The 25,743-nt window shown below is 38.1% G+C and overlaps 1 protein-coding gene across 1 annotated transcript in view; it reads right to left on the bottom strand.

The window, feature by feature from the left end:
- SNX27 (sorting nexin 27) overlaps positions 1–25,341 on the bottom strand; it is a 70,133-nt gene extending 44,792 nt beyond the window's left edge. Inside the window, exons 1-2 of the mRNA XM_074188847.1 lie at positions 25,034–25,341; positions 3,639–3,870 (exon numbers count right to left, since the gene is read on the bottom strand). Coding sequence (XP_074044948.1) covers positions 3,639–3,870; positions 25,034–25,341 — 540 coding nt within the window. The remainder of the gene's footprint in view (positions 1–3,638; positions 3,871–25,033) is intronic.
- Positions 25,342–25,743: the final 402 nt, after the last annotated feature.

Raw genomic sequence — 25,743 nt, 5'->3', positions numbered from 1 at the left:
AATGCCAACAAGACATTTCCTAAAAAAAGCAAGATCTACAATTCTGGAGACAAAAAAAAACTATGTGATACAGAAGCTCTTAAATGAAATAAGCGTTATTTTCTCAAATGTTTCAGTTCAAATAACCTCTTCATCTCATTCCATTGCCCTTAGATTTTGAAGCTAAGAGCAAAGTACAAGCAGGAGGAGGAATGACTGACATCAATGTTTTAAGGTAAGTAGGCTCTAAGAACCAAACAAATTTTTTAAAATATCTAATGCTCCTTAAAATGAGCTGTTTAAATAAGAAAAGAACATATATGCAAGAAAGTTATTGCAAAACCTGTTTTCTTCTCTAGTCCTTAAAATTAACAAAGAGCCAGCCATAATCTCACTCATCTACAAAAGTGACTAATTCACTAAGTCTCTGCTTAGGGCCACTGGCAACAAGCTTATGTGTCATAGTCTCCATAGGAAAATACTTCCCATCTCTAGATGGGGGAAAAATGATTTAACATGAGCTAATTCATCACCGCATACCAAGAGATCAAGAGAGACAGGCAATACATTTGGGACCTGCCCAGTTCAGCTGAGCCTTCAGCCTGGAAGGGTTACCAACAGAGCTCGTCAGAGATCATGGCGCATCTTTTCTTCATTTGTTAAGATAATCTATCCTTCCCTACAAGAACCATCATGCTGACACAGGCTATACAGGTCAACTGCCTGAGAATGAAAAGTTTCAGCATGCTTGCTTCCCTTACTTGATATAAAGAATACCAAGAAGAGAAAAGGAAAGATATGGGTGGAGAAAAGGAAAAACTGATCTGTTCAGTGGGACTATTTTTAAATCATTCTTCCTGCAGTGTATAAGGCAAGAGTTTCAGTTTTCTGCTTCCAAATGATTTGTGAATTTCTCAATGTCTAAATACTGAAGGCTCATGCTGTGCCATTTCCCTTCCCCACCCCCATAGCATAGTTCTAGTGGATGAAAGCCAGGAGATGGTGACTGATAACTGCTTAGGAGTGCAAACCACTACAGGATCAAGATCCCAGAACTATCTATTGGGCTTCTGTATCTAATCCCAAACACTAGCTCTTAAAATTTCCAAAACTTCCAGGTGGGGACATTTAGAATGTTTTACTCTCCCCAAAGGCCAATGACACTCCTGAACCCACAGTATAAAGACAAACTCTTCTCAAGTCTAAGAAATCCAAAGAAGGGAGAAAAAAAAGCTAAGAAATTAGAATTCTGTCATGGCAACAACCTCCAAGCTTCATCTGGCACCCAAAAGGACCCTCTGCAGGTATGAACGATGGTTGGATGTGCCTGGTGACCCACAAGACTATATAAATGCAAATGTCACAAATTCGACTCCAGAGCTGAAAACTGGCCTTCCACTATCATTAACAAAGTGCTTGTAAGGACAACCCAAGGTGAGGTTATCAGTTGCTTTGGGGGAAACTCCATCCAATTAATGCTCATCAGGTTAAAAGCTTCTTGAACTTAAAAAAAAAAAGAGAATGAGAATAACATATTCTCAAGCAGCCAGGTCCCTAACCTAAAATGGGGAATGAATGAAACAGGATTACTTCCATGGTCAACAGGAACAATGAGTCAGGTTTTAAGCATTTCTGACTGCTCAGGCATCACTAAGCAAAACCAGATCACTTTCACGTATCAAGTCTACAACTTTTACTGACTAAGAGATTATAAACACATCTTCATAAGTTTTGTTTGTCCAAGTATCCTTGACCTAAAATCTGATTTCCTTGTGATATATGTATGTCATGGAATACTACTGTTCTATTAGAAACCAGGAGGGACAGGAATTCAGGGAAGCCTGGAGGGATTTGCATGAACTGATGCTGAGTGAGATGAGCAGAACCAGAAAAACACTGTACACCCTAACAGCAACATGGGGGTGATGATCAAACTTGATGGACTTACTCATTCCATCAGTGCAACAATCAGGGACAATTTTGAGCTGTCTGCAATGAAGAATACCATCTGTATCCAGATAAAGAACTGTGAAGATCAAACAAAGTTCAAGGACTATTCCCTTTAGAAAAAAAAACAGATATCTTATTGTCTGATGTTGTTATCTCTTATACTTTTTGTTTCTTCCTTAAGGATGTAATTTCTCTCTCATCACACTCAATTTGGATCAATGTACAACATGGAAACAAAGTAAAAACTGACAAATTGCTTTCTGTGGGGGGGTATTGGGGGGAAAATTGTAAAACTCAAAATAAATAAAATCTGATTTCCTGTACTTGTCATATTAATATAAAACAAGTATGGATCAAATCTCCTAATTAAACCAACTACAATACTTGCAAAGAACAAAACTCTGGGCTTTGAACATGAAGTCCTCCAAAATATGGAAAATAAACCAGCATTAAACCCATGTGCTAATAAATTTCACTAAACTATAAAATTCTGTCAAGAATGAAGTAATCTCTTTACAATTTCTCTAACTGAATTTTGAACTATTAACCCTGTCACCAGAATGAATTACCACAAGTCTTTAGATTCATTCTCACAAAATGGTTGATTTCCAGGCTGAGATTCAAATGCAACTATCAGGCCTTTTAAATGTATGTGGTCTAGGGACGGCTAGGTGGCGCAGTTGACAGAGCACTGGCATTGGAGTCAGGAGTACCTGGGTTCAAATCCGACCTCAGACACTTAATAAGTACCTAGCCATGTGGCCTTGGGCAAGCCACTTGACCCCATCTGCCTTGCAAAAACCAAAAAAAAAAAAAAAAGTGTATGTGGTCTGATTGCCAGAAAATAGCATAACCCATTGCATTTCCCACAAAGAATAATGAATATTTCTCATTAACACTACCCCTTCATTTAATCATGGGTAAATAAAGTATAATTATAGTCAAGAGAAAAATCAAGAAGATCAGACTATCACTGACAATAAGATTTTTAAGAGCAAACAAAGGCACCAGGAAATGTGATGGAATACATCACCCAGGATTTGGGATGAGCTTTCTACATCTCTGGAAGAACAGCAACAGATTGAAAATGTGTAAAATAACTCATGTGTGTTCCATTTACAGTGCAATCAGGACCCTGAGAAAACACAAAATTAAATACTAGCAGCTCCATACAGATAAAAGGAAGACAATGAAAACTTGATGAGGTTATTCAGACTACAAGGATGAGAAGCAAAATGGTAGTTCTAAAATAGTTAAGGCAGCACTACCTTGATAATCTAGGGACACCACCTTTTTTCAACCAATCATGCTTTATCCACTTACAGACAAGAGGAAGGGAAAGAATAATTTTAAGTAAACAGAAATGCCAATTTAAAAAAATCATACAGATATTTACAAAATACCATAAGACAAGGAAGCTAAGAGCTATTTGGGAGGAAAAAAAAATTAAATTTACAAAGAGAAAGAGAGAAAGAGAGAGAGAGAGAGAGAGAGAGAGAGAGAGAGAGAGAGATTGACTCTTCCCCTCCCTACTGAAATATTCCCGTCTACAGCAAACCTGACTATCCAAGGTCTATTACTTCTATAGGAAACCAACATGTGTCAAAAATAGACATTTTATATTGTTGCTGTTCCAAGAACATTAAAGACAACAAAATGGAGAAAAATGAAGTATAGATGCTTGAAGATGAAGTCAGGCTGACACTTACCACAAACTTCTCGCCATTCTGCTCCACATGTTTATATGTGGGAACTGATATGGGCACCGCTTGCTTTTCCGTATAGTCGTAAAAGGATTGTCCCAATGAGTCATCACTGGGATCAAGGTTATCTGCCTCATGAGGAGGTACAGATAACACTGTCAAGATCAATTCCTTTTCACCAGCTCGGATCAGATCCACCACCTGCTTGTGTGTTGCCCCTTCCACATTCACGCCATTCCTGGGGGGGGTGGAAAGAGGAAAAAACAAACCTATGAGGCATAAGAGTCCATGACTCCTTCCCAGGTCCCTCCCAAATCAAGGTAACAGAAATGGAAGGAAATTCTAGACACATCCATGTGTTCTGCTATGGATAAAATATTTACTATCTCTTATAATACAACCTTTTCTAGTTACTTGAAACAGATTTAAATAATTAATTCATTAAAGATTTTTTAAAAACTGGTTTGTGTATCAAAAAAACTTGTCTTTACAAATCCTGATATGAAAACATATCTATGAAAAATACAACCAAAACAAATAAAAGGCCTTCAATCCTATACACAGAGGAGATATGAAGTCAAAAGGGAAGCAAAGCTTTTTAAGCTAAATGGTTCAATTTCCTCATCTGAACTATTTATGTACAAAGCCCAATCCAAGTGTCTCCTGCCACTAGGGCCATCTGAACAAAATGATTGTCCTTTGTAACCCCAGGAGAATTTAGTTGAATGGAATTTTTTACAAATTCACCTCTTTAGTTTTCAAAGTACAGTTTAATGGATGTATTTTTATATTACTCTCTGATTTGTACGCACATCCTCCAAATGGCCTGCCCTTCTTACTGCAGCACTTAATTTCTTCTAGAGAAAACAATTTTCTTGGGAATTAAATGTAATTTCTCTTCATACCAAATCATGTTTTTTCCTGCATCATCTGGTACTGAGGTTGAAGGAAACTTTCTACCACACTTGCTTCATTTCCCCCTCCTATTCTGATTCACCTTATCTCTCTCTTATATAATTTCTATCCAAAGCCTGGCCTAGTCAGTCTGAACTAGAACATATATCTCTTTCCCTTGGATCCTATAGAAGAAGTCTGTGTCCTCATTCCATCTCCACTGTCAGTGAGTACATAGAACAAGCAAACATTTAAACCACAACATCCAGAAGTCTAAAAGTTTTGTACAGAAAGTTTCCAAGTCCCCCAAAATTTACTAACTACCTTACCAAGAGGAGGATCCAACTAGCAAAAACCACTGGGCAATTGGCCCAAAGGGAAACTCCTATGGATAGCCCACAAGAGTCAGGACACACATACCTGGCTTCTAACCAAATTTATATTTAAGCCTATCACATAAAACTGACCTCTCTTCTGACTCAAACCATCAATTCTTCCTTCCTGAAAAGGGTGTTAAGTTTAGTAACAAACTTCTCATAAACTTTGCGGTCACTGGAATTCTCTTTTAAAATTTGGTAGTTAAAATATCATGTATAATCCAAGCAGGAGATCACTCTGTCTGCCTGGTTCAACAGACGGTAAGATGAACTAATCAGTAAACACATCACTCTTGATACTTTACAAACCCAAGTCTATACCAAAGAAAGTTAGTAATCACAATAATGATGAGATCATTCTTGAAGAATTTAGAGTTCTTGTACCTCTGAAATGTAAACCCAGATTGGGTCAGTAATCAAAAGTATACTCTACAGTTCAACAATTTATAATTTCATTTTTGCATTATTAAGGATTTCTCCCCTCATTTTACAGGATCAGCAGTCATCTATTCCAGCTCTTCCAATTTATAGACAGGGACATTAAAGCTCACAGAGATTAGATAAAAGGCTTCTCATCACATAGATACTAAGTAGAGAATGAGGACAGCTAAATGGTACAGTGGATGAAGCACTGGACTTGAAGTCAGGAGGATGAGAATTCGAATCCAGCCTCACTTGACTCTTACTAGCTGTGTGACCTTGGACAAGTCACTTAACCCTGATGGCCTCACATCCAGGATCATCTCCAATCACCTTGATTCATAGCTGACCTCTGGGCCCAGATAGTTCTGGAGGAGAAAGTGAGACTGGTGACTTAGTACAGCCCTTCCCTCCCCACCTCAAATCCAATTTATGTGCTTGTCATGTTTATCACCTCTCTGATGTCATGATTTTCCAAGCAAGCAAAGGACAAACATCATCATCATTATCATCATCATCATCATCAGTAAGTAGAGAACAAAAATTCAAACCCAAATTCTATGACTCCAAAATTCAGTACTTTTTTCTTTTTTTTAATTCTGAACTTTAACAAAACACCAACAAGACATCATTCTTTCCACTGAGCCACGTGGCCTCCTCTACCTTGCTGCCGGTGACTTGGTCACATCATTATCAACATCTTCATCCAAAGGTAGAGCATTTAAAACTTTAATAGAATAATACTGGCTAGCATTTCTAGGGAAAGATAAGGTAGGAAAGAAAAAGAGATGATAGATAAAAGCTAGGAAAATCAGGAATAGATTTTATTCATCTATTCTACCCTTGGCCCTCATCAACATAGGCTAGGAATTTGGGGAGATTTTTGCTTTGTTTAAAGAGCTGAAAAGGAGAAAAATATGAGGCTATTATCCATAATAGCAATAATGGAAATTTAAATAATAACATTTCTGAACTAAGACCAATAGATTTTATTAGATATTTAAGGGAAATTTACTTTATGGGAAATTTTCAGGAACAGATACCATGGAAATTGCCATTTCTCAGCTGACTTAATTTTTTTCTTAATTCAAAGACAAATTACAATGTCTCTCACAAATTAAAGTCTAGGGTGATTCAAGGTAATGAGCCTTACAAATAGAGCAGAGAAACCCAGAAGTGAGAATCCAGAAAAAGTTTGTAATTAGATCAGAGGGATCCTTTAACCTAGGCTGCAGTCTTTACCTTTGCTTTTCACATATAAAAGGCAATCTGACCAACCAAATGTCAAACAATGACAGGAAAGAGTTATCAGTGTTACATTCTAAATATATTTGCTAACATTTATTTGGTTCAACGGTGGAAGGAATGTTGTATATTCCACAAGTTAATGCAAAATTGGACATATTCCTTCAGTTACAAAAGAATAAAAAGAAGTCAAACCTAGGATGGCTGACTTCACAAACAGTCCTCTCATCTTAAAAATTAAGAGCTTTCTATGGTCACACGAAGTCACATAGCACCTTCATCTCTCTCAATCTGCTACAGTTAGAATGAAATTATATGTGGCTCAATTCCTGAGGAAATTTGGGAGACAAAAAGAATATTAAATAAATGCAATAATAAATGAGGTACATGAAAGAAATTTAATATTTTGCTTTTTTGTGCTATTGCAACTGATTCCCTTGTTCAAAAACTTTTAATGATTCCCGAAGAAACAAAATGCCTCCTTAGTATGACATTCAAGGGTCACAGCTACCTGCTCCAAATGACTTTTCCAGGTTTATTTCCTTTCATACATTGCACAATCTAACCAAATTAGCAATTCACTATTCCCCAAATGTGGCATTCGTTACCTACCTTCCATGATTTTCCTTACAATAAATATTCTCTCAATTTCCCTCATTTTTCCAGAGGCCAATTTAAACACTATTTTCTGTATCAAATTTTCCTTTATCTATTCCCAAGTGTGGGGGCAGCTGGGTGGTACAGTGAATAGAGCACCAGCCCTGGAGTCAGGAGGACCTGAGTTCAAATATGATCAGACACTTAATAATTACCTAGCTGTGTGAGCTTGGGCAAGTCACTTAACCCCATTGCCTTGCAAAACCTACAACAAAAAACCCCAAACAAGTGAGAAGTGACATTTCTCTCTTTTAAGTTAGATAGAACTCTGTTTATTTTTTCATACAGTTAATATCACCTTGTATTGAATCTGTTAAGACTCAAGGTGTCTTCACTCTCTCTCTATTGGATATGTATACTCCTTGAAGGCAAGAGATGTTATCTTGTTCATCTCTGTACTCATCCAACAACTATTAAGTAAATATAGATATAGATAGATAGATAGATAGATAGATAGATAGATAGATAGATAGATATATTATATTATGTCAATAATTTGGCCATTATATGAATGGGGGAGGGGGAAGACTAGAGAGGAAGAAAGTAATTAATGAAACCATGCACTAAAATGTGAACTACAGAGGTATGAGTTTTCAGATCTTTTGAAATACTGAAACAATAATAAAAACTGTGGATACAAATGCCCCATGATGTCTGCCACATTGCTTTACATTGGTAAGATCCTTTGAGGATCCATACTCAGCCCTCTCTTAGCGCCAATTTCTCTCATTTTTCCTACTATCCATTCCATCATCCCCATAAATCAAAATCCTTTAAGGTCCTCTATTGAAAGGCACTAACTACTAGAAATGTATGATGGATACATCCAATTAAAAGTTCTGGACTTTTGATACAATGACTTTTCTTACCATCAGTAAAGAAATAAATTTCCTAAACCAAAGCAGAAGGAAAACATAATAAAAAATGATCTACTATTATATACCATCTGTGCTTATTCAAAGAGGAATTGGCATTAAGAGCACAATTCCCTAAACCTTCTTAACTCCCTTCTCCCCAAAACCTTGGCACAAACCTAAAATGTCTTCAGCATCACCAGAACATTTCATCATGTTAGTGATATTCCCATTCTTCCATCATACCTATATCTCCTCCCATGGCAGTTAAGTGGCAGAGTGCTGGGTCTAGGGTCAGGAAGATCTGAGTTCAAATGTGACTTAAGACACTTACTAGCTACGTGACCTTGGGCAAGTAAGTCATTTAACTTTTGTTTGCCTCAGCTTATTCCACCATAAAAATGGAAATAACTCAGGACCAATCTCTCAGAACTGTTGTGAGGCTCTCATAAAAGTTATAAATAATTAATGTAGTCCCTAGCACCCAATAGGTGCTCTACAAACCCTTCTTCCTTCCCTTTCTCTTTCCCCTGGATGATACCTAGACTGGATAACAGGAATGGCTTCAGACTCTAGAATTCAGTCAAGATTGAATTCAGTCAATGGGCAAATAGCTAAGATGATTCAAACCCTACCAAGAAGAAAAAGGAAAAGAGTTTTCATTCAATAGATTGGAAAGCTGAGACTAATGGAGACCATTATTTTGAATATAAAAGAAATGGCAGAACCCCCCCCCCCCCCATCTGTATTGCAGCAAGGAGTCACTACAAGGTCTATGGCCTACTCCTATGTGTCACCAAGTCATTAAGGGTCTCCATTAGATGCAAAATGAAGGCAGGAGAAAGACTTTAATTCAAGCATTGTCATTTAGACTCAAAGATTAAAGCAAAACTGAAACATGAAGCAGTCTACTGGAAAAGGAAGTCTGACTAATTAGAAACTTTTTCAAATCCTTCCAAACTCACTTTAGAGAGAGATTCAGCTCCAATCTACTTCTTATTCTACATCCTGAGTCCCACACCCCAAGACCTATCCTGTGAAAAGAAGAATGGAGAAGTTTTGTAGTAGTCTCTTCAGTACCAGGAAGGTGAAGGAGTGGGGGGGGGGGGGGAGATTGACCTTCAGAAATGTGATATATAATATCACACCTACAACATTCCTCCTGGAGAAGTCTTCAATACCCAAATTTTTATGGGAAGTCAGTCCAATCTGGGAACCTTTCCCAATTGCCCCCACCATTTTCTACAGAAAATAGTTGGGCTAAGAATTAGTGTCTCTGCCTTGCATAGACTGATGCTAAGTGAAGTGAGCAGAACCAGGAAAACATTGTACACATTAACAGCAACAATGTGAGATGGATCAATTATGATGGACTCAGCTCCTCTCAGCAGTTCAGTGATTAGACATCCCTGAGGGACCTGTTAAGGAAAATGACATCCACATCCAGAAAAAAAATAAAATAAAATAAAACACTACAGTCTGAATGCAGAGCAAAGCTTATTATGTTCACTTTTTAAAATTTCTTTAGTCCTTTCTTTCTTTCTCATGGTTATTTTTTCCCTTAGTTCTAATTACTCTTTCATAACATGACTAATATGGAAATATGTTAAACATGATAGTACATGTACAACTTTTACCAGATTATTACTTGCCATGGGGATGGGGGAAGGAAGGGAAGATGGTAGAAAAATGTGATACTCATAAATTTGTAAATGGATGAAGGCTGAAAACTACTTTGGCATGTAACTGAAGAGAAAATAATTTCATTAGGCTTTATGTCTCAACCCCCTATTAAAAAAAAAGACATATAATCCAAGCCTTCTAATGACTAAGAAGACAATAAAAATGACTATATAGTTAGTCAGGCACTTCCCCCAAGAAGAGGAAAAGAAAAAATCCTAGACTTGAGTCCTGAGTCTGGTTCTGCCCCTTACTTCCTGGTGGTATGACCTTAACCACTGAGCTGAGTCAGTTCCTTGTCTATAAAGTGGCATATCTGCCTCCACCAACCTTACAAGGTTGTACTGTGAGGACCAAATTGCAAAACACTTAGGAAAATACTCTGTAAAATGCTATATACAAATAGAGGTGATATTAACTCAATAGTAAATCTGAATCAAACTGTTTTTAGAAGGCTTTGATCCTAATTTTAGATATACATGTATAGGAAACTTAGCATTCTACTCTGATAGTCTATCTTAAAAAGTGTTTTGTAAATTGCTCCCCCCCAACTCTTCCTACAAACTAGGAGAAAAGGACTCACAATTTAGGGGAAAAATAGCCCCTGGCAGCACATTAGGAGGCATTTCCTCTGCCTGTTTATTGGCTTGATGACAGTTTGGAAGAGGCTAGCAAAGAATGAAGATTAGACTATTAAAATAGGGAACTGCTCCATCACTTCAACATGGAGTTAGTCTTTTTAAATTTGCAGTTAAACTCCTCACCAACAAAGGGTTCCCTCCACTTTCTTTCATCAAACTGTTTTGCCATTAATCACACCTTAATTAGGCAAACACCTAATATAAGAAATCACACAAAGTCATAGAATGAAAGTTAGAGGAGACCGTGTAGTTCAGTATGGCTTATCAAGTTCAATCTCATCTTCTCACTTTACAGATGAAGAAACTGAGACCCAGAGCAGTTGAGATTCCTCTGTGATCAGGAAACAGAAATAAGATTTGAACTCTAGGCATCTAATTCCAAATCCAGTGTTCTTTCCCTTCCCCTAAGTAATTTTCTCCAAATTTTGCTACACTTTGTCCTTGACTATTCTACTCCTGTATCATGAGGCACACTTAAATATAAGTGATAAACATGGTCATAGGAGGAGCACGCAAGCTCTCTTCTGCATTCTAACACATTTACTTTCTTTTTTTTTTGCTTGTTGTTTTTGGGTTTTTGTTTTTTTTTAGGTTTTTGCAAGGCAATGGGGCTAAGTGGTTTGCCCAAGTCCACACAGCTAGGTAATTATTAAGTGTCTGAGGTCGGATTTGAACTTAGGTACTCCTGACTCCAGGACCGGTGCTCTATCCACTGCACCACCTAGCCGCCCCACACATTTACTTTCAAAGGCTGTGCTTTAACTGTTCCAGTCAGATATTCTACATTTCTCTCTTCTCAGAAGACTCAACAAAAACTAAATAGTCCTTAATCCTCCCCCAGACCAGTCTTTTTGGAGCCACTATACATGTGGATGGCCCCAAGGTCACAGAAATATTTCCAAACTTTCTGATCAATAGCAAACTTAAGTTTCCCACCTAACCTGCTTGGTCTGCCACTCTGAAAAATATAAGGTTAAGTTTGAGCTACACTAAAATCACCAAAACTCTCCCAAGTCAAAATATGAGGTAACAATCAAGAAACAGTGAGCTATTCCAGTTGCTGCTATGATGGATAAAATATCAACAGAAATCTTGTCAGAAAAAATGTCTTCTTTTTCCTAGAACATAATTCTCTTGGTTCAACCAGTTACTACCCAAGGAAAATCTAAAATTTCATAATTTACTGGGCCTCTCTTCCCATTCACCTACAGAAATTCAGTGCATTTTTCAGTCAGCAACAAATAACTCACCAAACACAAGATAAAAGCTTTTACTAGATGACAAAGTCCCCAAATTACAATCAAACGCTTGTGGAATTTGTGGAAAGTAATTTTATCCTTCCCTCTTCTTGCCTTCTTATGACAGGGGCTCTTAGCCTACAATCCATGAACTTGTTTTGTTTTGTTCTTAAAGACATTGAGGATTACATTCCAATATATTTGGCTTCCTTTGTAATCCTATGTATTTTATTTTTAAATCATAATTCTAAGAAAGGGTCTATAAGGCTTCACCAGCCAAAGGGTCTGTGGCACAAAAACAGTAAGGAACCCCTGCCTCATTAAATATTTTAGATAAACTCATAGAACCATCACACTGCAACATTCTTTTACTATAATACTTCTGACAAGTTTCTGCCTGTTGGGGACAAGAAGAATGAGAGGTTAAGGTTAAAAACAAATCACATATTCTTGAGATGCAACAAAAGTTGACCTACAAAGGGTCAAATTGTACAGATTTTCATCACTCTATAGAATCTACTCAACCTCAAAAATAATTAGTGACCAAAAATTTAAGACTTCTCCCACTCCGGGAGAATAAATAAACAAAACTGAGAATACATTTTAAAGAAAGAGCAGCAAGTGAAAGAAAGTTACAACTCATCTATTAGAGCCGATCTTAAGCTCTTGGCTATGGTTGAGGAAATGGAAAAATGTCTATCAGCTGCTGGTTGGCTCTCAAAAGGGGAGGAAAAGACCAAAATATCTAATGAGCTGTTCCTTGCCTAAGATAGACATTCTAACCATGGCTCATCATTCTTCTCAAAATAAGAGACAGAGACACAACGAGAGCAACATAAATGACTCTTCTATCTTTCTTCCTTCACCATTTCATTTAAGAAGAATACTGGAAGGGGGAAAAAAATCCCCAAACAGTAGGATCCTTCTAAAACAAGGGCAGAAGGGAATTACAAACTTTCTACAGTCCTATAAAAAGAAAAATTTGAGTTAGATAGATATAAAGTTCTTAAGAAGGAGTTAGGCATGCCTGTATGCATTCGTACATAGAACCAACCATATACTTCATACATACTGCTAGGCAATTAGGGAATGAGAAAGTTCATGCATTTCTCTTTTAATGTAAAAGGCAGAATCCTAAGTGTCTGAAAAGTAGAATCATCTAAAGACTCAATAATACTAAATTTTATACTACAATAGAAAAAGTGGCTTTGGTGTTTAAAAAAAATCTTAATTCACATCTAAGTTTTACTATTTATTACTATATATATATATGTGACCTTGGGCAAGTCATTTGTGTGGGTTTCAATTTTCTCATCTATAAAAAAGAGATGCTCTAAACTCTGCACAGTGGATAAAGTGTCAGATCTGAAGTCAAGGAATTTCTGAATTCAAATCTGGCCTCAGATATTTATTAGCTATGTGACTCTGGACAAGTCACTTAACACTGTTAACTTCAGTTTCCTTATCTATAAAATGAGCTGGAGATGGAAATAGCAAATCACTTCAGTATCTTTGCTAAGTAAACCCCAAAAGAGGGTCAAGAAAAATCAAACACAATTGAAAATGACTGAGCAACAACAACATAAAAGAAAAAAAAAATTCACACTGGTTCCACTAGTTGGAGAAAAGTACTAATATGCTATTCTCTAAATTGTTCAGGTACAGTATTATGCAGTGACTACTTTGCTTTCTATTATGAGTAACAAAATTACATGTTTAAAATTAGAATATGGCATTCAATATGGGCACAATTAAAAATAAAGTAGTTTTCTTCCATTCAAAGAGCTTAAAATTAAAAAATAAACTAAATTTGTTTTGAAAAGGATAAACATGCATCCCAAGCAGCTCAAATTTACACCAAAATAGTCAGAAAGAAAAGAATAAGAAATAATCATTTTGATATAAAAAATTAAGCTTTTATTTCAGATGAATTCTAAGAATAATCATTTGTCTTTTTTGCAAAGATACAGATAACAAAAGTCAAGCCCCAAGCCCTTATCCCTTCAGACAACATAAAACACAAAATACAGTACAGCAGGAATTTCAGAGGTCTTCAGGGTGAAGCTGACAGATATCTGACAAAGGATGATCTTTTCTGGTCTTCAAAAGACTTCCTGAAGCCAACCCTACCACAGCTATTCAAGGTGGTAATTCCATTAAGGGGTATTAAGGTCAGAAATCACCATAGTGATTTTCCTAACATTCCTTGCTTTCTTCTCATATTGCATTATCACTACTGGAGACTCTGATCACTCAAGATAAAAAAAAAACACTTTAAAAACCAAGTACTGAATCTTCTACAAAACTAGCTACAAATCTGAATTAGAGGTTGGAAGAACCCTTGGTTTTGGGGTTTTTTTTTTTAAGTTCTGTTTCACTAAATTTTGTAGCTAATGTAGCCAAGGTCATGGACTCAATTCCTCTGAACTACTTAGTTTGCTCTATTTAATCTATAGCCAAAGTCCTTTATTCCCAGTCAGCCATCTCCAAAATTTTGTTTCAGAGCAAATCTATTCACATTACTGGAAATCAAACAATTATCTATTGGTGACATGGTAGCAAGCTCTGCCTTTTCTGTGAAAAACAGCACAGCACACATGCAAAAAAAGAATCTGCTCCAAAGAGATCAAGAGAAAAAAAAAAACCTGATATATATATATATATATATATATATATATATATTTAGAGCAGGTTGTTTTGTAGTAGCAAAGAACTGGACAATGAAAAGACACCATTCAATTGGGGAACAGCTAAAAAAAGTTAAGAGTATATGCATGTGATGGAATACAACTACACTATAAGAAATGATACAGGGTAGGGGAGGCTAGGTGATGCAGTGGATAGAGCACCAGCCCTGGAGTCAGGAGGACCTGAGTTCAAATCCAGCCTCAGACACTTAATAATTACCTAGCTGTGTGGCCTTGGGCAAGCCACTTAACCCCATTTGCCTTCCAAAAAAACTAAAAATAAAATGATACAGGGGAGGGCACTTCAGACAAGTTTGGAAAGTCTTGTATATACTGATGCAAAGTGAAGTAAACAGAATTAGGAAAATAATTTATACAAAACTAATACTGTGAAGATGACCAGCTTTGAAAAACTTAGTAACTGATCAACACAATAACCAACTATAATTCCAAAGGATTCATGATGAAACTATCTACTTCCAAAAAGAAAGCAGATGAAACAAGAATGCAAGTTGAAATTTCTTTTTGGACATGGCAAATGCAGGAATTTCGTTTTTATGACTCTATATATCTGTAAGGGGGGGGTGTTTCTTGCCTTTTCAATAGGTGGTAAAGGGGAAAGAAACAGGAAAGAATTTGGAACTGAAAAATAAACAAAAAAATAAAAATTGTTACTTTTAGAATCAGTTGCTTCACAATCAGTTTTTTCAGTGCAAACTTATCTTAAGAGAAGCAATTAGAGGTGATAACCACTCTCTGAGGGCCTGAGGCATATACTTAATATGTTCAAAGTATAGAACCATGAAGGAAAGAAACATTTAAGATTTTTTTTTAATCACGGGCATCTATAAATGCTAATTAGAACAAAAAGAGTTAAGCTAAAGTAACCCACCAGTCAAGTGATACCACAAGGGAAATCTAATTTTATATTTTCACTGAGACCAAATCAAATAAAAATAACACAACTCAGGGTTAAATTTAAACAGTATAATGAACAAGAGGTAGTTCCTAAACATGGAAAACCCAAAGTGACCAAAATGTGAGAGAAAGAAAAATTACCTCTTCCTAAGAGACAATATAGCTTACTAAAACTCATCCCAACATTTGTTAAGCATCTGTCATGTGTGGAGTACTGTGTGAGTCTCTCCCCTTCAGGGATAAACTACAAACACAGATAACCTTAATATACAATATTACAGGCAGATGTTAAAGGTTTATAAAAGAGGATGTAACCTGAGGTCTAAAGGAAACTGTCATTATCAACAGGGTACCAGGAAAATTTCATGGAGAAGGTAGCATTTGAGTTGGCTTTCAAAGGACAGAGGAATCTAACAGGTGAAAAAATCAAGGCGAGGAAGGTATTTAGGCCTAGGGCAAAAACCATGAGCAGAGTCAGGAAAAGAGGAAGGCAGAGTTCAATTTACGTAAGGCTAGAATATGTGTCAGGCCCAATATAATAAGTAAGTCTTGAAAGGTACAGCAGCACCAGACAGGGAGCAATTAAGACAAAAAAAGTCTGAAATTCACTAGGTAGGCAACAAGAAGTTATTAAAGAGATTTGAAAAAAAAATATCTTTATAAGGAAGACTTGTAAAAAAAGACCTGTGGAAGTACAAAGGACAGATTAGGAAGAAGATGCTGGAGTAGAAAGAAGGAAGCATGATGAAAGATTTATTATATTATAATGATCAAGGCTAAATCAGAAGAAGGTAGGGGGAAATATATATCCATCCCTTCTTACCAGAGGTTGTCAGGCATATTACCTGCAATGCTCTCCTTCCTCATCTCTACCCTCCTGACTTCCCTGTATTCCCTCAAGTCCTGGCTAAAATCCCACCTTCTACATGAAGCCTTTGTCTTGAATGTAAGGACTTACCGCTATTATTTCCCACATAATATATATATATATATGTATATATACATATATATATATATATGTATATGTATATATGTCATTTGTACCAAGTTATTTCTCTATTGGCTGCTCCAGTAGATCCTGAGCTTCACGAGAGCAAGGACTTACCTTCTATCTTTCTTTGCAATAGAGCTGACAATAAACATTTAGTCAATGGCCAACTTCCCAGGCCTACTGCACACTACGCCCCTCACCCAGTCTGTGATCTATTCTCTATTGCCCTGACTCCATCCTCAATCCCCTGCCTCAAGTTCTTCTTGCACATTCTATTTGGGGGACTGGAATGTATTCCTCTTTCCTGTGTCACAGAATCCATAAATTCCATCAAGGTTCAGCTTATATGGCATTTCCTAGGCAAAGCCTTTGGAAAAGTTAATAGTGTTTGCTCCTTCCTCAAAAAATCATCATATATATTCTTGTTTACATCTCCTTGACGACAGGGACTGTTTTTTATCCTGTCTTTATATTCCCCAAGGCTCTAGGTCCTTTAGAAGGTATTTAATATATGCTTGTTGGCCTGAGCTTGGACAATTTTGTCAAGGAAAATTAACAACAGACAATAAAAAAAAACACAAACTTTAAAAACTATGAGGAATTACTGCACATCTATCAAATTGGTAAGAAGGTAAAAAAAGGGGGGAAATTTGGTGTTGATAGAGCTATGGCAAACCTGGAATATTAATTCACTGCTAGTTCAGATGTTACAATACAATCATGGTGGAAAATAAATAGAATTATACAAAAAAAGCCACAAAATTGGTTACTGCCTTTTACCCAAAGACTGTGCTACTAGACTTATCTCATGAAGACTTTACTGAAAGCAAGAAAAGACTTACATTTATTATTCCTAATAAACATAATATTAGGAATACTATCTTTAAGAGCAAAATGCTGAAAATATACAGTAAGCCCAATGATTGGAGAATACCTATGGTATAGTAAATGAATATATGTACTACTATTATATCATATGGAACTTAACAAATGGGAAAAATTCAAAGAAATATATAAAGATTTGTACAAAATGATATTGAACCTAAAGAAGATAATTTTAGACAAAACCCAACTTGGATGTTGTGGTATAGTAAATAGAGTTATAGACTTGGAATCAGGAAGATCTGAGTTTAAATCCTATCTTAGACATGAGATTTGAGACCCTGGATAAGTCACTTAACCTCTGTGAGCCTCAGCTTCTTTATTTGTAAAATGGGGATAACAGCATGTATCTCCTGGGCTATTGGGAAGACTGTAAACCTTTAAAAACTACATAAATGTTAGCAACTTTTATTAATATTTTTAAAGCTATGGCCATTTGTACCAGAGTTAAATTACACATTCTTCCTCTCTTAATGAACGGCCAAGTACTCAAGTGTAAGGCTTCATATAATATCAGTAGCAATTACTCTTCTGTTCTCAAGGATTCTACAATGTGAGGGAGTGAACTGCATAACTGTCAGGGTTTATATGATGCATTGAAACACAAAAAAATTTAGCAATTAAAGAATAGAGAGACAGGGTTGTAGCTGTATAAAACAGAAAGGTCAAAGACAGACTTTTAAAAAATTTGAGTGACCTAAGTAGGTTCATAGGTAGGTAGGAAAGAAACAATGGAGGAGAAAATTGAAGAAATGAGAGAGAGAGAGAGAGAGAAAGAGAGAGAGAGAGAGAGAGAGAGAGAGAAGAGAAGAGAAGAGAAGAGAAGAGAAGAGAGAAGAGAGAAGAGAAGAGAGAGAAGAGAGAAGAGAGAAGAGAGAAGAGAGAAGAGAAGAGAAGAGAAGAGAAGAGAAGAGAAGAGAAGAGAGAATTCATGTCCACAGCAACATCCTGGAGAAAATGGGAAAGGATGGGATCAAGAGGCACAAAATTTAGTGTGTAGAAGAGATACTTGTATGAGAGAGGAAAATGGAGGAGAAAGAAAGTAATGACATTACAAAGCTTAGGGGAACAGAGGAGGAAAGTGAGGGAATGCACATCAAATGACTGGTCTGCAGGAGAAGTTGGAAGTCAAATGTTTTCAAAACTTCCATTCTCAAAATTAGAGAGTGAACAAAGGGTTTTTCATTTAATAAGTCTCTCCACTTAAATATACCAGACAACAAAACGCAACACAGAATACTCATAGTACCTTCCAAAAATACACCAACACTATTTTTTAAAAAGTCAATCTAGTTAAGCTGGTGCATATTTCTGTTCGGTGACTTCTTGGCAGGCAGCCCTCTAGAGCTGAGAGAATAACTGCATAAGCAAATGCTACCATGGTCCTCTAGGTCATTCTGTACTTTTCCAAAGCGGAATAAGCAAAGAGCTAATGTCTCAAGTCCATAGCAGATTCAGATCTCCTTCTGAAGTCTTACCATCAGATCTGAGAATCATGTCTGAAGTTTCAGGTAGTTTTTAAACAAGAACAAATCCCATTAGGACATGCTTCTTTAACAGTGCAAGTTCATAGGTGAGAAAAAAATAGCTGTACTTCTGCAGAATTCCTTCCTTAAATATCCTGCAGATGAAGTCCATTTCCTCAACTATTATAAGAATATCATTTAATTGGTATAGACTAAAAGAATTAGTAATTACCAATGAATTCCTGGTATATGCATATCACCGAGTACTTGACTCATTCCACACTAGAAAACTTCACTTCCTAAATATTCTGGATATTTCTAGCAAAGAGAATTAACTTTGTTTTCTTCATTAATCCTTGTATTGGTTTGAAGGGTTTTTCTTTGGTCTTTAGTCTAAAATTGAACATAGGAAGGGGGAATGACCCTTGGTATTAAAATAGATTGCCTTCTGTCTTTAATTCTTTCGACTCCCACCAATATGCAATATGCAAGGAAAAGGATTAAAGGAAAAATTTCTGAATTAAAGAACTAGATTAGGGCTGTCCAACCTTACTTTTAAAGGTTTTTATTGAAACAAGAGACAATATATTTTAATTTCACATTTTAGTGAGAGCTCTTGGGTAGCTCGGCTTCATTTACTAAAGCATTTACAGGCAAGTGCATAAAATCTCCCTGCTGGCTGCATTTTGGACAGCCCTGGTCTTAGATCCTTAGGGCAGTCAGCAGAGAAGTGATTGGAACCAGGAGGGGAACAGACACCAGATCCTACATGTGAAGACTAAAGATATAACTGACAGCTTACTTCTAGGCCTAAGGAATTGGAAAATCAGGGCTTAAAACATATCGGAAAACTCAAATTGCTCTTCACCAGCTGCCCTCTTAAATCGAACTGTTAGAATCTGAATTTTTCCTTCATCAAAAAAAAAAAATTCAAAGAAATAAAACTTGAGACAGTACAAGAAACCAGACACTTGAAATTCTTGAACTGGTTCAATCTTGAGAAAATTTCCCATCTTCCTCATACCACAATTTCCCTTTATGGCAAAAAAAAGAGATCAATCACCTCCCCTGAGATCATGGATTTTAGCACATAGGGTCAAGTACTGCCATTCATATACAAAATAAATGGCAGTGAGCTACCAATGATTCCTTTAAACAAATATTTACTAAGTGGTCTCTAGAAAACACAGTGAGAGGTGCTAAGGATGATACAAATTTCAGATTAAGACACATTTCCTGTCCTTATAGAGCTTACAGTTATATAGAGGAATAAGACACAAATCCAAATGACTAAGATATAAATTATTACCTAATGACAAAAGATAGTTACAAAATCAAGTGTTATGTAAGATCCAAGAGGAAAGGTCATCACCACTTGCAGCTCAAGAGGTTTTACAGTTAAGGAGGCATTTGAGTTGGCCTTAAGAGGATGGATGCATGGGAAATCAACAATCATAGCATGACCGGGGGGGGGGGGGGGGGGGGGGGGGGGGGGGGGGGTGAAGGAAGAGAAGACCTTCCAGGCATGGGGAATAACATGAAAAAAGTAAAGAGGTGGAGGGTTTATAGATGGTGTTCTGGAGGCAAATTAATCCAGTTTGACACCAAAAAAACAAAAGAGATTGTAAGTCTGGAAAAGGGGGGATGACAAAACACACCTTTAAAGGAGTCATGCTGTACTGTAATACCCACATCTAACCAAGAGGTGCTGGATCAAAAGGAGGAATATTTCTGAATGTGGTACAGATGGGAATTTGCTTTGTGGATGATGCATATCTGTTATAAAAGTTTTCATTTTCATTCCCCCCCCCACAATGGTGAGGAAAAAAATAAAATTTTCATTCATTGAAATCATCAAAAAAAAAATGATAGGATGACACCAAATTGTGGAGTGCCTTGAATGCCAGACAAAAGAGTCTCAACTTTACCTAGTATGCAATAAGGAATCACTAAAGATTTGAAGCCAAAAACAAAGGAAGGATTGGATACGTGATGAACAAGTGCAATCTAAAAGGCTTGAATACTAAGGAAAACAGGGAAAAAAAGGAACATAACCCCAAGATTTCAAACATAAGAAACTAAGTGATGATGAAATCCAATAGTCAGAAAAACTGAAGTTGGAAAAATAAGTAGATATAGAAAGAAATGATACGAACTTAGTTTATAAATTGAGCTTGAGATGCCAAAGGATACCTAAGTAGAAATATTCCATAAGAAGAGGAGGTGTGAAGCCTGGAGCTCAGAATTCAAGTCCAGACTGAAAATAGAGGAGAGAGAGAGAGAGAGAGAGAGAGAGAGAGAGAGAGAGAGAGCGAGCAGCTGAAGTCATAGGAGTGAATTAGACTGCTAAGAAAGAGGAACAGTTAGGTTGCACAGTAGATAGAGCACCAGTCCTGGAGACAGGAGGATCTGAGTTCAAATGTGGCCTCAGACACTTAATTACCCAATTGTATGACCTTGGGCAAGTCACTTAACTCCATTGCTTGCAAAAAAAAAAAAAAGAATGCTAAGGGAAAGAATATTGAGAGAAAACAGGACCACTGGATAGCCCCTTGGGAAACATTCACATTAAGAAGCTAGTAGAGTATCTCCCCTGAGCTAGTCTTCTGGTTGTGAGGATATAAGAATATATGCTTAAGGTACTTCTCCTGTTTACCTCACAAGTTTCACTTTCAGGAGAGTTTATCCAGGATTAGGGGGTATAGTAAAGTGAATCTAATTGACTCAGATCAAATCTTAGATTCATTCATCTTAAATTCTAACCAAATGAGCTTTAACAGGCACAGACAGAAGCACTGCAGTTAAACAGCAATGATGTTCACTGTGTCAATTAAGTCACTTTGCTTCTGTGTCAGATCATAGGATTTCCCAAGGAGACTCATTTCAGAAGTAATTTGTGGCCTCAGGGGACATGTTAACAAGTCCACATCAGAAACAAACTGTAGACACCATATGAAAGCAAGGCGTCCCAAGCCAATGTGATTGGAAAGAGAACTGGTCCCAGCATAGCACCTTATCCATACTCAGAGGCAAATAAACATATACTCACAAAGGGATGACTCCTAGTTTTAGTACTGGTATAGGAGCTATTTCTGAAAGGAAAGTACAGGCTATTTCTGGAATTAGTTTTATTGTTTTCCACTCTCCTTACAAAACTAAGTTACTTCCTGGGTTTATAATTATGATAGATATAGTTCCTTCACTAACAGTCAGTTGAATGAACATAACAGGGACACAAAATATCTATTTAAGTCACGTCTCACACAACTTAGAAAATAATTAGGAGAATAAATACATAAACACAAAGCTATTAAATTATTTGCTAGTGTTGGATTGCTCAACAAATTTCTCCTCCTACCTGAGTTTTACCAAGACACAGCTAGACCCCAAAGAGGTCAAATTAGTATGACACTGCTAAGAAAGTAGAAGAACCAAATAAGCCTATTAAATTCTTTGCCACAATTTTTCTAGAAAGTCACAGAACTTTGTTCAGAGTAAAATATATAAATGAATAAATTGATAGTGCAGCATCTTAGATTATGGAAGTGATGCAGATGGAGCTACAAAAATAACATTAATCTTGATACTATAGTCAGTCTACTATCATATTCTATGCAATATTTAACTGCTTTTCTACCCACATTAAAACACAGGAACATAATAATTAAATCAATTTTCTAAATAGAGCCTTAGTTCCTTCTACCATTTCCCACATGTCAATAAGGACTGAATTCAGAATCCCATCATATGATACATAGGCATTTTCTTCTGTTAAAACTAACTAGAGAGAAGAATCATGCCACACTGGAGAAAGCAGCTCTTTTCAAAGGCCTAAATCATTTAAGGTTTTTCTTGAACTTGACTTGCAATAGACACTTCTCAAAAAAGCAGTCAGCCATCTTTCCCTCCACAGACATTCTTAGAGAGTGAAGTCAAAAAATTTTATGGTCAGGAAATTCTCCTTAAAAAGTTGTAAAAATTAGCTGACTTTCAGTAAGCATTTTCCTATTGCTTTATCTTTTGTTCAGGGGCAAAAAATTTGAGATAAAAAGTACATTTTCCTACCTACTACTACAGACAAATACTATGGTGACTGGCAATTGCCCATCTCAATTGACTCCAATCAACTAATCCTACATGAGAAAGCATTAGTTTGACCTTCACTTACTATATGTACAGGCCTATTGATTCTGAAGGTTACAAACTACCCCCAAAAGACCACATCTACTCAAAGAAATCACTCATAAGTAACAAAACTAGTATCAACTACATACCCAAAATCACAAATTCCATATCCAAAGCCTTCCTCAAGGCAAGAAGTCAGTCAAGAAGTTTTATAAATAAATTAATCCAAAGAAAATCAAACTGAAGACAACAGTTCTTTATCATACTATTAACAGTGCAAAAACATTTATTTTCGTTCTGGGTTTTTTGGATGTACTCTTTTGCTTATAGATACATTCACATCAAAGGAAAGACACACTCAACATATGTTACATTGGGAAAGATTACAAAGTAAAAACTAAGTTTGTTAAACAGGAAGACTTGGAGCCCAGAAGTCCTATTCATATACTGCAATACCAAATACTGCAACAGAACAATTTCTTAAATCAGATTGTTTTGTAGAGGAGGAGAAAGTGAACCATGCTTGTTAAACCTGACCCAAACACTAAACCACATCCCAGTGTAAAAAGTGCCTTTGTGAATAATTTTCTTTAAGTAGCAATTTCACTAATATCCAAACTTGAACACCTTTGAGTGCTAAACTATAAGTTCCTTTGACTACTCATAGCATAATAAAATGCCCAAACAACTGTACAGAGTGGAAAAACACAACTACAATTCTTCTGAATAAAGAAAAACATTTAGTTACGTGAAAACTCACAGGATCAGGATATAAACATAAGCACAATTCAAACCACAGCCGCACAATCTTTACCTATCCTCAGCTCTGACCCCACTTGAGATTTCAATAAGCAAAGTTTCTGAAAGCAAGATGTGATAGGTCAAGAATATCTGAAAGAGAGAGAAGTCTTCTGGAATATTTTACAGAGGAAGAACTGGAATATTTTGGGGGGGAAAGCATAGGACAATAAACATGTTTACCAACCATGATCAAAACCAGGAAATGAAATTCTTGCTGTGCCCCTCTTCCTCTAGCAATCAAACATTTCCCTTAAGAAGACAAATCTGGGGGTGGCTAGGTGTCGTAGCGGATAAAGCACCGGCCCTGGAGTCAGTAGTACCTGGGTTCAAATCTGGTCTCAGACACTTAATAATTACCTAGCTGTGTGGCCTTGGGCAAGCCACTTAACCTCGTTTGCCTCACAAAAACCTAAAAAAAAAAAATACCAATCTACCATGCACAACAAAATCTTCATAGCTACTCTTTCTGTGCTAGGAAAAAAACAGCGTACAAGGTAAATTCCCAAGAACTAGAAAAGAGCTAAACAAAGTGTGGCTCATGAATACAAATGGAATATTATTATACCATGAAAAATGATGACTATGAATTCTAAGAAGCTTGGGAAGATTTTTATGAACTGATGTAGACTCTGAAAGAAGCAGAATCAGAAAAACAACATACATGATTAATACCTTGTAATTGGAAAGAAAAAAGACAAAAAAATTCATCATTGAATGGTAAGTGATTCTAATGATGGTTCACTTTGTTGAACTGCTTATCTTTCCTTTTTTTTTAATTCTGTGCTTGGAAGGATTGGTGGAGGGAGATATATATATATTTGAAATGGCAAAAAAAACACCTTTCTTTTTCAAAAAGGGGAGGGAGAGGGAAGGCATGTCTACCTATACTTGGTATATATTGATATATGACTCTTACTCAGCAAGACCAAAGAAGGCAAGAGAAAGGGCAAGATTTGAATTTGGAACTGGGGAAGGAAGTTGCATAGATTTCAAGAGCATTTCCCAATTTGTTCAGTTCTGTGGTGCAATTTCCACTTTCTCCCATTCCACGGTGCTCGGGGCAGCTTCTTGGACTTTGAAAATCAAAAATACATGCAAATGAAGCTGCCATGAAGTTCCACAGGGAAAGGAAAGCGACCCCTCCCAGGGGCCGCTGACAGGAGAGGATGATGGGTCTGGAAAGAACAGAATTGGGAGCTCGGGACGGACAGAGCAAGCTCGCTCCTGCAGTACAGGTCTCAGACGAGCCGATGCCCAAGAGGTGCCTCTACTGGCACAGCAGGCTCGGGGATAGCGGGACGGTTTGTGAAGGGCTTGGAAGTGGAGGGAAGGGGAAAAAGAAAAGGCTGCTCCGGGCAGGGGAGGCGGCGCTCCTCACGCCCTCCTTTCTCAGGTAGGGCGCTCTCCTGGAGGTGCCAGGGCCCCGACCCGGCTGCCCCGGGGCGGCCGTGCCGGGGGGAGGCAGGCCTGAAGGTGGGCCGGGGGGCCCCGAGGGGAGGGGGAAGGGCCGGGCCCCGATACTCACACCTCCAGGATGCGGTCCCCCTTGCGCACCCCGGCGCGGTCGGCCGCCCCCCCGGGCAGCACGGCGCTCACATGCTGCAGCGGCGCGTACAGCTCCCCGTTGATGCTCCGCAGCTGCCCGCCCTCGCTCACTTGGCCCCGCACGTTGAAGCCGTAGCCGGACTCGGACTTGACGATGCGCACCACGCGCGGGCCGCCGCCGCCGCCGTTGCCGGCGCCCAGGAGCCCGGGCCCGCCGCCGCCGCCGCCGCCGCCGCCGTTCCGCTGAGGGGCCGAAGGGTGAATCCCTTCCCCGTCCTCGTCCGCCATCTTGCGAGCGAGCGAGCCGTGCCCCCGCCCCCTCCCCAGCGCGGGCCTCCCCCTCCTTTCCGCGCTCCCTCCCCTCGGGGGGCCGAGCCGGGGAACGAGCGCGCGCGCGCACGCGCGGGCCCGGCCGATGGCGTCTCCGGAGCCGGGCGGGGAGAGGAGGGCGTAGGGCGGCGCGAGGCCTCCTGGGAGGTGTAGTTTCGACTGGGAGCGGGGCCTGCCGGGAGTTGTAGTTGATGTCCTTTTCCCGCCTTTTCTGCCTCTCCTAGTTCCGGGAGGGGGACGAGCCCCCGGGACCTGGCGGGGCTCCTTTGGCAGCCCCTGAGAGTAGTTTCTTAGGCAACTAAGAAGGCGGGGGTGGGGCGGTCCGGGGCGGGAGGTGGGGCGTTGGCTCCTGAGCCATCC

This window comes from Macrotis lagotis, chromosome 5 (genome assembly GCF_037893015.1).
Source record: "Macrotis lagotis isolate mMagLag1 chromosome 5, bilby.v1.9.chrom.fasta, whole genome shotgun sequence".
NCBI classification, from domain to species: domain Eukaryota; kingdom Metazoa; phylum Chordata; class Mammalia; order Peramelemorphia; family Peramelidae; genus Macrotis; species Macrotis lagotis.
Note: the sequence above shows the minus strand (reverse complement) of the source record. Positions and strands in the feature narration are given on the sequence as shown.